General features: G+C 39.5%; 1 protein-coding gene across 24 annotated transcripts in view; it reads left to right on the top strand.

Moving 5' to 3' along the window:
- Nucleotides 1-17,984, top strand: part of ARID1B (AT-rich interaction domain 1B) — a 336,572-nt gene that overhangs the window by 120,092 nt on the left and 198,496 nt on the right. Inside the window, exon 5 of one of the 24 annotated variants that reach the window (XM_075146092.1) lies at nt 4,989-17,980. The exons of the other annotated variants lie outside the window; for them this stretch is intronic. Within the exon in view, the coding sequence (XP_075002193.1) occupies nt 4,989-5,036 (48 nt within the window). The 3' untranslated portion in view covers nt 5,037-17,980. Of the gene's footprint in view, nt 1-4,988; nt 17,981-17,984 lie in introns of those variants that run through there. 24 annotated transcript variants of the gene reach the window in all.

Here is a 17,984-nt window from a genome sequence, read left to right as displayed (position 1 = left end):
TGAGTGTACTTGAGCAGTCTGAAACAAAGCATAGTGGGGAGGTGTACACGAGAGCAGCTAGTAGTGAAATAATGTGGAGAGTCTAATTTGTATGGGTTGGAATCTTTGGCAGTAGTGTACCATATTAGTGGTATTTTTATAATTTTTTGGGCTTGCTAGCCTGTGCAAATTCTCTTCATTCTTTTTTTGGGGAGGAGGGGAATGTAAAAAAAACAGATCCAAGCACAGTATATACATTGTGACAGTAAGGGGTTAAAGAGATGTAATTATGCATTCTTCAGTAAGTGTTCTGCAGTCAGCAATACAGCAAGGATTTTATAGAAGCTAAAAAAAAAAAAAAAAAAGAAAGAAAAAAAGATGGAGAATATGGAGAGAAGGTCAGATCCAAGGATTCTCCTAGGGTTTTCTCGTCTTTGCTTTTCCTTTGTGACTTACTATACTCTCTCCTGGTAGAAACAGAAGAAAGCATTGTGGCCTGTTGGTTCCTCCTACTGGTAATGTACACTTGATCCCTTTGCTTTATGATAGTGGTAGAGGTGAATTTATAGATTTAGTTTTTGAAGGAGTTTTGAGCGCTTGCCATGGTCCTTGTATATTCCGCAGCTCTTAGTTATTGCAAGGAGTCTGCCCTGTGAGCGCAGAGCATTTCAACAAACACTGTTTGTCTCAGCTGTGGTTCACCCATTCTGTTTGAGAGGGTTTGAATTTCCAGCAAATCCATCTACTGGAAATAGTTTGTTTTGCACCTTTTCAGGTGATTTGGATGCATGAATAGAAGTTCTTGCACAGTCAGCGTTTCACGCTGACCTGACTGGTAAAGGTAAGCTTTCATCACTGCTGACTAAGCCTTTGAGGGACCAAGGGGAAAAAGCAGAGGGGTGTTTTCTTTCTTTTTTTTTTTTCCCTACCAGACATGATCATCGCGTTGTTCTTCACAGGTGGAACAGGAGGTTGTGGAGCATTTTGGAACAATTGCGGTAACAAAGCAGAGCACATAAAATGGGCAGGATATTTGGGATGTGGGCTACCCCCTTACTTCCACCCTGTGAGTTAGCCTTGGGTCTGACTTGCTGAGTCACTCGGTGCACCAGATCCTTCTTTTATATTTAACTAATTTAATTTGCAGTTGGATTTCAACATAACAGCCACGTATTTCTGGGAGGTATTTGTGTGTTTGGTAATACGGTAGTCTGAAAGAGGTGGGTTTTTTTTCCCCCTTTCTTTCACATGACACAGTTTTCATTTTTTCCCTGGGTACTTTCCCTGTTTAATTACATGGAGAGAACTGCAGACAAGTAAATGAATGGGATTTCTCCCCTCATCCTTCCTTGAAAAAAGAAAACAAGCCAAACAACTGCCCCAAAAACAGCTCTTCTTTTGGGATAAAGATCCTTAGCCTTGCTATTGACCTTATGGGGACAGGCTCTTGTGATCCCCCCAGAGAGAGGGGAGGGTGAGTTTGTCAGTTTATGTACTGGTGCAGAGTTCTCTGCAATAAGAACCTTTATGTTAAGTTAATTAATTGCATGGGTCTTCTGAAATGCAGCTTTAGTCTGCCCCTAAGGACAACTGAAATTTTTCCTCCCACCCTTCTTAAACGCCAGTTTGAAACTATGGATTTCCTTCCCCTAGAAAAATAAAAGTTAAATCCCATCATGCTTTTCCTCTTTCTCTTAACTTTCTTTTTTTCCCTGTGTCATTTTAACTCTGCAGAATTCTGAAAGGATTGCTGCGAGGCGGAAGGGTAGTCTGATAAGTGTATTTCCTAAAGCTTTTGGCCTTTCAAGGTTTCTCTTGTGGTAAGGTTGAACTGTGCCGACGACTTGGATTGAGACGACAGGGGAGTAGTGTGCAATACTTACTGCTTCCGATAGCTCTTTGTTGATCTAAGAGAGAGCACTTAGAGAGTGGTAGGTCATTTATGTGATTATGAAGAGCACTTGGTTCTCTCTTATTCAAGATGGAAAAATAATAGTTTTTGAATAAGAGGTCGCTGTCAAGATGACATTGAATGTGACTTCTCTTCCCTCTTCATTCCCTCCCCCACTAGAAGAAAAACGGTGCTGAAACTACTCAGGATAGGGCTGGATTTTTCCAACTCCATGGGACTTTCTCTTTTCTTCTGTTCTTTGTTCATTTTATTCCTCACCATTTCCTCTGTGTGTAATGTTTATACTTCTTGATGGTGTCTGGATATTTATGGTAACTAGAAATTTAAAAATAAACGTAATGCATGTAAGGCTTTATGTGTTAAGTCTTGTTTTTCCACTTTGCAGAATTAAGCTGCGAATGCGTGATGTGGTATCTGCTTGGGTGACAGATGTCCATTCCTGAATGATGCTGTGTTCCCTTTGTGCTTTATTTATGGAGTGATTTGCTTCTAAAATAATCTCTTAATCTTTTCCAAACTACATTTCAGTATGTGCTCTTTTTACATATGCCATCATTTAGGGTAACGGACTAAAAACCGAAATTACTCCTAAATGCTTTGTTTCTAAAGCTAGTAATAGTGATATAACACTGTCATTTTTGGTTTGATGTGTCCTTTCAGAACTAGGTTAAGTGTGTAGTTTGGTTTTGCTCTGGTGGTTTTTTTGTGTGTTTGTTTCCTGTAGCACTGCCATAATGAAATTGTATTTTAATTTCATTCACTTATCAAATGAAAAGACAACATTTGTCCTTTTTTATGTTAGATCTGCTTTTATACCAGAAAAGGAGCTGTATCCCCAAATTAGGATGCAATTGCTCAGAGTACAGAACATAATACTGTATTTTATGAAAATAATTAACAGTTACTCTAGGGTTAATTGACTTAAACCAATGTTGAACGTCAGTAAACACTCTAGTTCATCACAAATTTCCTTTTAGTAAACTTTACCAAATGTGGTGTCATCTTGAGGAAGGGCTGATCGGTGGAATATGTATAATACCTTACAGCAGGGAAGACCTTTTTAGATTCTCTCATGTGCAATCTAAAATTAAGTCTGTATAAAGTGTGTTGAGATTTTCAGGTGATTGCCTGTTGACACATTGAAAAGAACTCAGCTGGAATTTTGAAATTCTAATTTTTGGAAAACTGTTTCGGAGCCAGTTTGGGGGAAGTCAGTGCTGGAATATTTTGTTTGTTTTCTTTCTGAACTTTTTTTTACATTTTTTTTTTAAATGTATTAGAAATGAACGGTAATTTGAATTTCTGACTAAGACACCTCAAAGTTAAATAGGAAGTGCTGAGAACTTCCATGATTTATTAATCAACCATCAGAAAATTATGTGCAAGCCTGAAAAAGCATAATGATGCCATTGATCGTCAATTACCAAACTGTGGAAACTTCTGAAAGTTGGACTTGGCGTCTCATAGAAAGTAATCTTGTTTAACTTTAGTCTTGGATTTAGAATTTTTTTGACAGTAGGACTCCCAGGTTTTCTTTATTACATATGAAAGCTCAGGATCAATCCTGAGTACAGAATATGAGTATTGAGCAATCACCACTGAACAAGAGCTGTAGCTCTGGCTTTATCAACTGAGCTCTTCCCGAGGGCACTTGCTATGCTGCGGCCCCCAAAGTCCACAGTTTTTCTGGAAATCTACTCGATTCCTCTTAGGACCTTACTTTACAGAAACTTGGCCTTGTTCCTTCAGTGGCTGCTGGAGCTGTTTGATGCTGGGCTGGGACTGTATTAACACTTCAGTGCATATCAGGAGCGGGCTTTTGAAGCGACTCTCCCAGTTGAGCCCCGTTACCATACTTTGATTCACATTACCCAGCAGGCGCGGAGCAAGCTGGATTCCTTTCGGATGAAACAAAAATGAAAAATGTGCCCCAGGAGCCTGCCTAATGCACTCCAGCTGCTGGCCGGGTACTGGGTCCCCAAGCTAGCCCAAAGGACAGCCGTCCAACAGGGGTACGGCATGGGTGTCGGGTGCTCAGCATCAAGCTCTCCTGCCAGCGTCGGCTTCTGCATAGCCGCACCGCTGGCTCTGGCAGGCGTAACCTTCTCCTTCAATGCGAGATGCTGCTGGGCCACATCTGGATGTTTTACATAAGGTCTGGATCCAAAGTCCTTTGAAGTCTTTGAATGACTTCCATTGACTTTAATAGGCTTTGTGGCAGGCCCTAATGATTTGGTTGTGATCTGAAAAGGGATATTCAGAGACTTTTCTGTAATGAGAAAATGTTACCTTCTAAAGAACCAAGTTCAAATAGTCTGATCAGTTCTCAAGTGGAAGTGAGCTTCTTGCTATCTCCTGGAATCCTTTTGTCCCTGTCAAAAAAAAAGTCAGAAAATTAGTACTCGTTGCTCAAGTAAGGTCCAAGATTGAAATTAGCAGGGGAGTTTTGGTCATGGATTGAACTGCGCTGACAAGCAGTGGAGAGATCAGCATCAGTGCAACTGTCTGCTCCTCTCAAAATTGTGCAGTAAGCCCCTCATCCTCACCAACAGTCGCTTTGCTCACAGTTTCGAAGTAAAAGGGCAGAAGAGAGAAAGGAAAAGCTCATCTTAATGTTCGTGCGTACTAATATTGTTCTGAGATGAGTTATGCCATAGATCTAAAAACAGCGCTAATTAAAAATCTCAAGTTTGTTTTCAAAGGCGAGGATGGAATAGAAGGCATTTCACTGTCCTACTAATTGAATAACAGAAGTACCAATTCTTTCCATTTTCCTGTATCTCACATGTTCCCTTCTAAGTTTTCTTTCCTTTCCAAAGAAGTTTCTTAAATTGTTTTTTTGTGTGCAGTTACATCTTTTTATCGCATAAGGTGTTGTTTGATCAGTATCCAGAAAAGCTTTCCTTTTCCCGCTTCCTCCGAATCCTTTCATGTGAGGTAGGAAATCAACTTACTGCTTTAACAAATAAATGTGGACAGCTTGGATCTGTTGAACTTCTGCTTCTTTATTTACTGTATTATTTTGTTTACTTAATCTTCATCTTCCCTAAATTGAAAAAATCTGTACTCTTTTTTCTTTTTTTTCTTTCCAAAACAGGTGTATACTATAATAATGATGTTTAAACAATCTCGGAACAAAGTGTAGCTCCATTTCATCATTGGACGCAGAGATCTAGTAGAATGTGTATTTACAATTATATGTAATTGTGTGTGTCTTCCTGTAATGGTTTGTCTTAATATTTTTATTTGTACATGTGCATGGAAGAGTTCCTCTGAATTTGCATTGGGACTGATTTATCGCAGTTATCCTTGTTTTACATCTATGTAATTACTTTGAAATCATTGAACTTATGCCGATACAAAATTGCAGTAGTGGTGAATTAGAGTCGTGCTTTTGATGGTGCTTTTTATTCCAGCTGAAATACTCTACTGCTCCAGGTGAAAATGAAGTGTTGTACTAAGCGTCGAGACGTTTCACTGATTGGGCCTGTGCTGCCTATCTGCCAGCACTTCCGTTCTTAGGAGCTGTATTTAATGCGGTTATTTCTGTGTGCCTTGGAAATGCAAAGAGTGGGGAGAAAAGTTAAAATCAAAATTCCTTGGTTTTCTAGCATTGATGCACCAGCTGTAGCCGAACAAAGTGGTCCTGAGGGTCTCGCACTGTATTTTTGGTAAAGGCATTGTTCTGTCCTTCATCTTCAAGTGCATTAGCTTTAATAAAAGAAAAAAGAGACCTTCTTTAGACTCTTCTCATTTTTCCCATCTGCTTTGAAGCAATGAATTAGCTTGTTAAAAGGAAAACACAGGCTAGTGTTGCCAGAAGGTGGTTTGTGTTATCAGAAGGTGGAGGGTACTGGTGGCATTCAAAATAAATAAATAAAATGCATGGACAAGAGACGCCTGTGGTTCTGTCTCCATCACTGTTCGCAATCCCTGTGTTCCTCTCATCTCTGAAATCCAGACTTTGGAAGGGATAGACAGAGACCGGCCGATAGTCCTCGAATAAGCCAGCCCCGCGTACCATCCTTTTGTTTCATTTTCAAAAACTCCTCTATCGGCGGGAAGCAGTCGCAGAGCCTGCATGCTGTCGTGCAGATCTGGAGGACGTTGTTTGATGCCGGGGCCTGGCGTTGCCATGGTCTCGCCTGCGTGGCTTATTCACTCATCCCGGGACCTCTGGCTTCCCTGGCTGGGAGTTGTCAGGGCGCTCCTGGCCTGACGCCGGGAGCTGTGCGACTGGAAGGGGTGCCGCGCCACCGCTGAATCAGCTGTTTCCCCCCTTCCCTTCAAGATTAGGAAAGCAGGTGTTAAGTCTCATTTTGAGAATTTATTGTTATCTGTTGCTGACGCTTTAGAGACCACTCTGCTTACCCGCCTAATAGCCAAACGCAAGCTAATAGTCTGTACAGGCCATTGAAGCCTAAAATCCTGCTAATTCCTTCCTCTCATGAGTAATCCCTGATCTCTGTATGTGCCTTGACTACAGAAGGGCTAATTATGACATTCATTGTAAGGAAAATTTCGAACTCATGATTTCTGTGCCTGGGATTTGTAAATAAATAATGTGTCTGCATGTATACCATGTACAAAGTATAGCTTTCATATGTAAAGTTAAATATCCCTGAAGAAATTTAGTTAAAATAAATGCGATTGTAAAACATCTCTTTTGCTCGGTGGACTAATCGCTCATAGTTTAGGGAATAGGTTGCCTGTTCTGTATGAAAGGTCATTTGTTTTAACCCTTAGGAGAGACATCGTACGTTGTGCTGGTGAGTAAATTTGTTAATAGCTTTGAAGAAAGAACCTTCTTCCTGCTGCAGAGCGGGAGGTGGGATTCTGCACTGGGTCCTGGGGGCCCCTGCGCTGGGGCCTGGAGAGCCTCCTACTCTCCCCAGCAGGTAATTTGGAGAAAGAGTTATTGTTCCGTGCCTGGAAATGTATGGGGATGGTAAATCTGGGTTTGAAGAATGCTTGTAAGAAGCAAGTCTAGTGATCTTTTCATTTCAAAGTTAAAAAAAAAAAAGAGGAAAATATCTAAGCAACCAAAGTATTGGGGTAGAGATGTTGCATAAATTATAATGAGCACCAGAGGACACAGGATGTGTTCATTCCCAAGCTGCATGATTATTTCGTGTTGTGAAGGGATAGCTTTTCAATTGCAAAGCTTAATCACTTTTCAAATGAATATTTCATAACAGTTATTTTTTCATCAAATATACAACGGCATGCTTATTTTGTGCCTCATGTGGCAGACATTAGTTTTCAGCAGCTTTGAATTCCTTTTATTTCCCTCATCTCCTATTCTTGTTTTCAGCCATGGATGGGCAAGAAAATATTTGTGAATGTTTCCTGACAAGTGGCTAATCTTGTGGCTGAGAGCTAGGAAGAACCCAGAAGTTTTAGTAAAATTAGTCCCAAACTCTTAAAACATTCTAATTTATTTCATGCTAAGCGCAGCTTACGTGACTGATTTAAAATATTTTAAACTTAGTTTAAAATGAAAACACAACTGTTGGAGACCTCTGCCACTATTAGTAAACCCTGTTTAGTGATACAGCTGTGCTATAATACTCTTACTACTTTTTGTTCCTCGGTGATGAAAGTTACCATAAAAATCCAAGCGGTTGATTCCCCTTAGTACAGCTTCTTTTTGCTAGAAGAGTTGGGCAAGGGGGATCTGTATAGTTGCATATATACCTCTGTAGTGATCTGTATAGGTATTTGAGAATTGCCCTGGCTTAGGGCAAATTTTGGATAGCAACAAGGTGGTGCGATTGCCCCCTTACATATCCTTCAGACCCTGAATCAGGGGAGTTTCTGTAGCACTGGTAAGCTGGCTCATGACTGCTTTCTGGATCTCTTGAGTGCTTTGGCAGATGGATCAAAATTAAACAAACTTGGAGGTTTTGAATTATACTAACGGGCCAAACTGGCTTGAAAATAGGAGAAATGCAAAGCTGACCTTAAGGCACCCTCGATTCTTTTTCTGTTCTTTTATTCAAGAATTCCTTTGGTACTCACCTGTCCAGTCTGCTCAAAATTAAAATGTATTTTTCTTTGAAGTATGCAATAAAAGAAATATTTATAAAAATATCAAGTGTTGTTTTGACTAGACAGACTACTTATTTTTCTTGCCTGGTTATTTTGTTCTCATACTTTACAATATATTTCATAGTGCACTTTGAAGCCTACAGAATATAGTATTTGTCTTTTTTCTTCAAAACAAAAATAATAAATCTCTAAAACTCATTTAATCACATATATAAGGCATAAGATAGTCTGGAATTGAGAGTAGTGCGATGCATTGTGCCTGCATCCATGTATTCTGAACCAGTGGTATGAATGTAAAAGCTGTACACAGTTGATGCTCTTTCTAGAAGGAGTATTTTAGGGGATTTTTCCAGCCACGTACCGGTCTGTATTGGACAGTAATGTTCAAAATTTAAGCATGCTCAAATCTTTCAAATCTTGGGCAGGCTGTTTAATGGTAGTTATATCAGAGAGTTATCTGTTGCATTTGCCCTCTTTTCCTTTCACATGTAACGATGCCATATTTGCCAGGATGGCGTACATGTTTGTGTGTTTTTTTAATCAAGTACAGGATCTATAAGCTCCTCATGACACAGTTGCTCTTGTTCAGTGTTCCTAAGCACGAGTCACTTTCTTCTGTCTTTTGTTCACGTAGTTCAAGTTGACTGTGGGACCATTTAAAAAAGTAGTCTTTTTTTTCTGTTGTTCAATTCATGGTTAATATAGAAACTCAGGAATGATTGGATACTTTCTGAACAGCATAAAGTCCATACTGTTAAACCTCGTTATTATATGCCTGCTTAGAAATTTTTTTCTTTCTCTCTCTGATTTACAGAATACTTTGTAACAGCCACTTCCCTTGTCTTTCTATACATGTAGGAAAAACAATATTTTATATTGTTAGCATATTTTATATGCCTAATGTACTTGTGATCTATAATTTTGTTCCTGTATGATACGCCCTCTAGTTCTTCGGGTTTTTTTTTCACTTTACAGTTATTTTTTAAGTCTGTGATTGTCTATACACTTAAACGGTTTCTGAATGTGAAATACAGATACCTCTCAGATGCCTTGAACACAAATACTTTTCCAGTCAAGCACATAGATATGTGATAAAGGCCTAGGAATTACTGCCTCTTTCAACTTCTTATTATGTGGTTGGTGGTCATAAGCTGCAAGTCCATAATACACCATTAGTGTATGCTGTCACATGGAGAATTCAGGTTTCTTCAGAATTTCAGGTTCTTTAGTGTATAAAACAATCTGCAGAACTAGTTGCCTTGCTGTTAGGAATTAGGTAGTGTTGGGTTGCTGCTGTTAGTACTCTGATGCTATAAACAAAATAGAGTTAATCTATATGACCTAAGAGGGAGGGAGCTGACCTCACGAACATGAGCACATTTCTTCTCACAACAGTCCTGGGAGGTAGGAAGTTGTATTACTACTATCCCTGCTGAGTATCTGTGGCACAGAAAGATTAATTGATTTGCCCAAGGTCATGAAGGAAGTGAGAGGCAGAGATGGAATTGCATCCAGATATTCTGCATCCCGGTTAGATGCCTTAATCACAGGACCGTAACCCCTTAATATTTGTGATTTTTGTTTGTTTAACTAGATTTTCTTTATGTGGAGTCTTAAAAGCCTTATTTGGCCTTTTTGCAATCCTTACCCAGTGTGCCTTTTGTCCTGAATAGAAACTTAGTGAAAAGGATTTTTAGGGACTTCAGGTTTAAGTGCCATCTGTTCTTCCATATATATTAATTCTAAGATTATAGATAGTTGCGCTTTGTTTCATCGAGTAAATCAGAATGCTAAAAATGCAATATAAGCAAAATACTTTTTTTTTTTAATTAATATATTTTTTCCCCCAATGTTTTTGTGGGAGAGAATTCATCACAATAAATGATTAAACTGTCAAAAGAATATTAGCTGTTAGTGGTGTGTTGATTCATTATATGCCTTCGTGTGTTTGGAGTCATTGTGCTCCACAGCGAGCAGGAGATGGGGCTGTCCAAGGGGAGCACCGCAGTGACCATTAGCAGTTGATTAAAAGGGAAGTATATGCAGTGAGGAACTGCTCATAAATTATATCCTTCCAGCTGGAGCTTATCTGTATAAAAGGAGCTGCCAGCATTCTTATTTGTTCATTTGGCATCTGAAAATGTGCACGTAGTCAAAAAGCATTAGGTAGTAGCCTGTAATAAATGTCTGTGCGCACACTCGCCTTGTACATGCCACAGGTACGTGGACTGCTCGTGGGGGACTTCATCCCGCTGTGAGCCCTGTGAGAGAAGAGGATGCGGAGCAGTGGCGGGACTGGCTGCTTGTGGGTCTAACTGCTTGTAGGATCATACAGCAGGTTCCGTCTTTCCTGTCCAGACAGTGAATGGTTTGGCTACAGGGAAATCTGCATTCAGTCTTTGCAGCTCGTGGTCAAAGTGGGTTTTCAATCACTAGCCCAAGGCACGCACTTAATATATAGAGTGCCTTGATGTGGTGCCCTGCTTTGCCACAGACACGTTTGAACCTCAAAGACATCTCCTAGCTCTATAGATGTTAGAGAACAATAATGTCGAATGATTTCCTTCCCCCCCCCCTTCAGTATTTATATTCGGGTTCCCTTTACACTAAAAAGAAAGTCCTGAAAAGTTACATGAAGTGAATTCAAGTCAAAGGTGTTTAATGTATGTGAAGGAAATGAAGCTTAGGTTTCAAGCAGGGATCAATGAAGTATAGTATTGTATGATCATTACCAAGCAATAAAGCAGGAAAGGAATTATCACAAGGATATATATGCCATTCATCATACCCTTTTAATGCCTCTCTTTCTTGCTTGCTTTCTTTTTATTGTCTCCTATGTCTTATATTCTTTGATCCTATATATGGGAATGAAGTTCCCTCCTCCTCTCTGACATTTTCACCTACTGTTATACAATGCCAGCTTAGAAGAGTACTTCAGGGGAACAAAGTCTATGTACTCTGTGCTTTAAAACTTTGAATAGAGTTAAAATACCTTACACTTCAAGTTTTGTAAATTTTGTGAGAAATACTGCTATGTCGTGTTTATTCTGAGCACAGAAAATCAGTGGCTTTGCTGAAAAACAAACATATTCAAAAGTGGAATTAAAACGTCAGCATCATATTTTTTTGCTCTAGATTTGCTGTAAGTGAAAAATATCATAGTATCAAAACATATTGTACCTTACTTGCTATGGGAGGACAACAGTGGGAGGCATCAGAGTTTCTTCAATTCTGTTTTTTTTGTGCCCTGATCAGTGAACAAGATTGCCAAATGTTTATCCCTGTATATCATACAAAAGTATAATTAACTACCTGTGAGTTGTTGTATATGTAAAGAGGCTTGAGAGCCTGAGATGAAAGAATCAATGCTATAAAAGTCCTCTTACTGGCCTCTCAGGCTAACCTTCCCCAAATTTTGGCACGCTTTGCTCAGATCTGATGTTGGTGTTGTCCAGTGAAACTGGACATCAGTCCCTGAAGTGATACATCACGGCAATCCTTCTGCGGAGGCAGCGTGGTTAATAATGATAATCAATGTAAGGCTTGCAGCATAATCTTAAGTAATCTTAAGCAACGCAAACTGAAATGTAAATTATTAAAGTTTCTGTTTGACAGTAAGCAAACACACAGGCCTGTTCTCAGAAGGAAGGGTGACTCAGCCGTATTCTTGAATTGATGTATCAGGCTTCAGTGACATCCTAAGATTTGATGACAGGTCTATTAAGGCGAAAAAATAGTAATTTATAATTTCTGGGATAAATTAGTACTTACTGTTATACCCTAGAAGTTGGTTTTGTTTTTTGTTTTTTTTTTTTTGTGATAAATAGCATTTAAAAGATATTTACAGCGTCATTTCAAATGAACAGAACTTTGAGGAATCTGCCTTGAAATGTTCTTAATTAAGATGCAAAGAAATTTATCTCAGTGCACTGTGTAGATATTAATCAGCGTAGGTGGAAAATGGGAACATACATGATTAGTGATAGTATTTTACCTTCAAACCTTGAAAACGGCTTAAAATGAAACACTCTTAAATCCCTTGTCACCCCCAAGCAATATAACACACCATTTTGACTCTCTAATTACCAAGCCTAATTTGTTAATTTCAAAGGGGAGCACAGCAGCCTATAAAGGCTCGCAGGACTCTTTTGAAAAGAGCAATGCTGTATAATTAAAATGATCAAGTGGATCTAATTCTGGTTGGGGGGGAGATGTCTTCCCTCATAAGGTTACTTCAAATTGAATTGGAGTTGGCATATATAGCCTTTAATGAGGTAACATCCCCAGATAAAACATCTGACTTGCTGTTTATTTTAGTCTACGTTTATTTGCAGGCTTTTATAGTAAGAGAGCTCTGTCTAATGGTCCTACCAACCCAAGTGCTGCTTCCAGCGTAGCAACTGGCCTGCTGCACGGCTTTGGGAGAGCATTACGCTCTCGATGGTGAAATTGGTTTATGTATGTTCCTGATGCATCCATCACTGTGACAATTATGCTTGAGAAAAAGCAAAATGCAGAAGTGATGCTCCTTGTATCCCTTTCCATGGGTAGCAATGGTGAAAGCATTAAAGAGGACATTTCCTTCCACTGTTTGCCTCCACAGGGTAGCTGTGTCGTAGCCAGTTAAGCTTCAGTTGGATTTTGGACAGAATTTTCCTAGTAAACATTTTCCAGCCGTATTTTTCTGGGCTAATACAGATGTGATGTCCCAGTGGACACCCATCTTCCAAAATGTTACTGTTAATTTAGAGGCTGATGGTGCCTGGCTGGGGGGTGGGTTTTAGGAGTGGGTTTGGTTATTTGTTGGTTATTTGTGCGGTGAGGGAGTGTTGGTTGGTTTGGTTTAGTGTGTGTCGTCACCGCCCCCCCCCCCCCCCCGGGTTAATGAGTAAGCATCATTCTGGGCTTTAAACTCCTGTATGAATACAGTCCTGTCTGTTCTGTGTTAAAAAGATAAATACCTCATCTGGATAACTTCCTAATCAAAATACTTTAGATCGACAACAGTAGGAGGTTTCTTGTTTTGTTTCAACTCTTCTGGGTGTTTATCTTATAAAGCCCTGTAATAATAAAGCCATATGAATCCTCAGCTTATTATTCATATTCCTCAGGGTGCCACAAAGGAGGCATTATGGAGCCTTGCGTTTTAAAATAAAACGTTCTGTGCGAAGGATGAAGTTTCTCTAGCAAAGATCCTTGATGGTGAACGCACATGGCAGGAGAGTAGCGGGGAGAGGGAGGGAGCGGCTACCCTGGGGATGAAGTTTTGGGGGGGGTGTAGTGCAGCTCTCCTTTTGTTTCTGAGCAGACCTTTACACTTACACCCCCACCCTGTTTTGGCCTATCTCCTGGTGGAGCGGGTAGGCTGTAATTAGTAGATATTTGAGCTCGGAGAAGACAGAAGCGAGTGCCTGACAGGTGCTTCCCTTTTCAGCTTGGCGGTGGTTTTGTATGGAAAGGCAGTGCTAATTTTGTGACCAGTTGGTATCACCTGGGAGAGCAGAGGTTAATGTTTCAAAGGAGGACGAAAAGCTGTTTGTATGCAAGTGACATTGAAAGGAGATATGAATATTTTAATACCCACGGTCAAGGCCAGTGGGTTGTACTACACGCACATGTTCCATTTTGGCTGGACCCCTTCTGAGTGCCAGTTGTCTGAATTGTGGAAACGTAGCAAGAGGTCTACATTAACAAGTACATTATAATGCTCCTCTCTTCCTTTTCTCATGTACGTAGTAAAACTTTTGTAAAAGAACGGGCCAGAAAGAATTTGGTAATGATACATGGCCTCTTATCGTAATCATCTTAGCAAGCCACTGTTGCCTGTGATGTCTAACGTGATTGTAAACTAACACTGTATTTCTTATGCAGATCAGCAAATGCACATCAGCAGAATTACCAGCATCTGTAAAGGTTTTTGGATTGTTCCTAATATTTTTTTGTTTCTGTTGATCTTGAACAATGTTAGCAGCATTTGCAACAGAAAACAAATCAAGAGTAAGCATGAAAAGGAACCCTCCTGCTTATGTGGTGGGGTTTTTTTTCCTTTCTTGGCTTGCTTTTGTTGTATCGCACTCAAGAAAGACACAGTTAAAGAAACAGTGATTCTGTCTACAGCATTCTGAAATAATTACTTTCCCACTACTCAGTAAAAAGCTGAAATAGGTAGCTGCAGTAAAACAAAAGTAAGGGGGGAGAATATTAGTAAACATTTCTAATATGCTAGTCCTGCATCCACCAGCCATTTATTAGAAGCCTTTGTCCAGTGTTCTCCAAATTATTCGTATAAAATGTTTGAAAAGAAAAGAAGCACAGTTGAATGGAGGTGGAAAGTGCAAATTATGAAACAAAAGTGTAAAATATATCTGTATAATTCAGTAGATATAATATTCAGTGGATTTATAATTTGGCTGTAGATCTATAACTCAGTGCAATGTAATTATTTTGTGCAATGGGATGTAGGTAATAACAAGAATACTGTTCAGAACTCTGCTTCTTAATTGGTGTAAAGCTGATACTTGTTGATAGGAAAAATGCCATGTAAAACAAGTGGATTACACTAACACTTGAAATTTTTTTGTTTCTTTAACTTATCTAGCAGCTACTGGGACAAGTATGTAGAAGCCTTTACCCTCCTAGGTCAGATTCCAGCAAAGCTGTGTTGCTTTTATAGAATAATGCCATACGGCAAACTGACTCAGCTTTAAGCACTGCATATGGTCCCGAGGGGAGAAATTACCCATCCAAATGACGGGTGGATGGCAGGCAGGCAAGTTAGGATGTAGCTGCAGTGTGCTCATATTCTGTTTCACTAGGGCTGCAAACATTCAAAATAGCTGCTTGGTGTATTTGAATTTGATCCTCATAACAGTAAGGAGCATGAGGGGATTGGAAATAAAATAAGAACAATAGCTATTTCTCTTTACGCTGCTTCTGTAAAATACTTCTGATACATTGAAGGGAATTAATGTCTCTTGGCATGGTTTATTTCATTTTCCAGAGTGGGTCTGATAAGTGAATGGGAATCAAATACAATTATAATAGCCCATTTCTCTTTCCTAAATAAAGTTTGGTATGCTCATATTAACTTGTATGTCAGTAGTTGCTTAGTTCACATGAGTAGAAGTCAGTTTATAATAGCTAGGAATTTGACTTTATTTTCTCATACTGGAGGTTTTCTTAAGAACCCACAGCAGTAAAGAATCCTTGTTGGGTTTCAGTCCACGTTAAATGAGTAGAATAGCGGAAAGTGAATTTGCTTTGAAAGAAACAAGAAGTAAATATCAAGCACTAAATGAGGTGTTCCGTAACAGGGAGAACAGTTTGAGGAAGAAAACAGCCATTTTGTTAATTTGACAGTTCTATAACATATACTGTAATTACCATGAAAGTTGAGTAAAACCAGTAATGTTGTTTCATAAATTTGTTAGCTAAAGTTCATTAGTGGTAGCTGCCCTGCAGTCTTGTAGTGCTCAAACACTCGCTCGTCCTACCTGTTTGGGTTTTTTAAATAACTGTTCAACTTCTTACTGTACGATTATAATTTGGGTGAGCTGACAAGGGTGCTTATTGGTTGTTGTCGAAAGGAAATTATGCTTCAGTGAGCGGCAGAGTCGGTGCGGTCGCTGAAGGACTGAGGCTGGAGTTGGGATGTTTGGTAGAGGGCTGAGACTTCGGGAGTGAAGAAGGCAATGAAGTTCTTCCAGGAGGGCTGCTGAAATTTGGGAGATTCAGTAGTGGCACTGAGATTTGCTCTCTTCATCTAATCTTGGTGGCTTTTCTCGCCCTGGCTGGTCCTCTGCAGCCGTCTGTGGGCCAGGGTGTGGGAAGCCTGCTCCTCGGAGCTGGGGTCTGAGAGTCGCCGGCTCTCCAGCAGCCCTGCTGAGGTGCACCCGTGCCTCATCCTTGCGGTAAACCCTCACGAAGCCGTGAGATGGATTGTGCCATGTTTCCTCTGTCCCAGGCATGACCAACTCTTTCAAGTGATCTTTGCTCTGAAGAGCAGTTTATTGAAGAATTGATACGCTGCTTTGTTTTGCTTGCTTGCATTTTAATTTCCTGCTCACCCAGTTTTATTTTTTATAACCAGGCATACTGACAAGTGAAACCCTTGGGTTCAGTTGCATGTATAGCAATATTGACTCCTCCCAAAATCTTGGAAAGTGCAAAAACAGTAGAGTACTCTCTGTACTCTTAGGATTTTAAGAATTTGTCTGGATGTGTGAGTAGTGTTGAGATGTTGAAGAATTTACATCACCTATTGAGGGAGGACAGTATATAACATGCTATTCATATTGCCTGGGATTTTTAACTAGAAAAACACTTTTTGCATTCCTTGTGTGGTATGATCTTGTCAAATCCCAGAATTAACTGAGATTGAACATACTTCCATTTCTAAAGATTTATACTGAAACGAGAAATCTGTAAGTATTGTAGGGAATAACACAGGTTTCAGCGCAAGCTAAGCCATTGTTGTCTTCATAGTCTTGAGTAAATAACTGAACCATCCTGGAAACTTTGAAGAAGTGGATCTAATTGAAAAAATATTGTGCATTTGGACCAGCTTTCTCATGAAGGTAGCAACTTTTCCCCAGATTTCATATGCTATGTTTCCAGTGAAATAAGCAAATTTCTGAAATAACGCCATCGTATGCAAAATTATTAATCTATTCAGAGAAATGTTGTTTATTTTAATAAGCAGGATCTTCTAGCCACTGAAGTATCAAACCGAGGCTGTAATAATCATTCAGCACCCTTTTTCCTCTCCCCACGTTGCACGTTGTGAGGTTCTTTCAAGTGCTTGCGGTACATATTATTGTGAATGCAAGGTATTTAGATTCTCTCCACATCTGTTGTTGCATTGACCTCCTGTATTATCTGTACCCGTTCTTCTTTTGTGGAAGAAAAATATTCAGTTCTCTAATTTCAGTATAGTACCATCTTCAAGTAGTGTATTTTCTGCTTACTGAAGTAAGGCTAAAAGCTGATAAGAGAAGTCTTTAAAATCCTATTTTAGACTGAGTACTAGATTATATGCTTGAAAGGAAGTGAATAGGTATCTTTTACTGATGACAACCAGGACAGATGGAACTCACTTTCTAGGCTAACCTAGTTTTTCAGGTTGCTTTCAAAATAGCACTGCACTTGCAACCATTCAAAGATATTACTGACTAAATCCATGGAAAGGAAATTATTTGTATAAAAGGCAAACCAATAAATGACTGTTCTAAAAAAAAAAAAATGCTGTTGGGTTTTTATATTTGTTTTTTCCTTAATTTGATTTCATTTACTGCTTAAGCCTGCCTCATTGGAACCTAGGAACATCTGTAGACTGTCCTGGGCTCTTGAGTATTTTATTTAAATTTTAGACAGACGGTGGAGGGAGAGGAGCGAGGCTTTCTATATAAATTGCAGAATGATATGGAGGAATTTGCTAGTTCTGGTTTAATATCTGCATTGAAAACTTGTATGTTTTAATTCCTAAGCATTTTAAAGTTCCATCGGCTTACTTAATATCCAGTACCGATGCTTTCATGTATTCATAGAGTACTTGATGCTTGTATGTACTGGTTACTGTGAACGCTGGGTGACTGGTAACTCCTTCCTCCTTCTCACCTTGAGAGCAGGCTGGTAATTGTCAGAGCTTTTCATTTGCATGTTCCTATTTCCAGTCAGAACACACCTAATCAAGATTTTTTTGTGTGTTTGATTTTACATACTCCCACATTTCTGAAGGTCTGGGTACAGTTAGCATTGCACAAAATGCATTTTCTATTTTTTGAACAGACACTGCCATTTCATTCTGGAAAGGGATGGGGACTGTTCTACTGCGTGTCTGTCTCCTCCCTCAGCGTTGGTGGGAGCTGGAAGAATGATATTAGTATCTCTGTACTATAGATACTTACTCCCTTTGACCTCTTCTAAGGCTGGTAATATTGTACCAAAAATCCAGCAAAAGTGTTCTTTTTCAGGAAAGCTTGAAATTAAGCTCATTCCTGAAGTGTCTTGCATAAGCAGTAAAGCTAGACTATTGTGTGTTTTC

This window comes from Calonectris borealis, chromosome 3 (assembly GCF_964195595.1).
Source record: "Calonectris borealis chromosome 3, bCalBor7.hap1.2, whole genome shotgun sequence".
NCBI classification, from domain to species: Eukaryota; Metazoa; Chordata; class Aves; order Procellariiformes; family Procellariidae; genus Calonectris; species Calonectris borealis.
The sequence above is the reverse complement of the archived record's forward strand: the minus strand, read 5'-3'. Positions and strand labels throughout refer to the sequence as shown.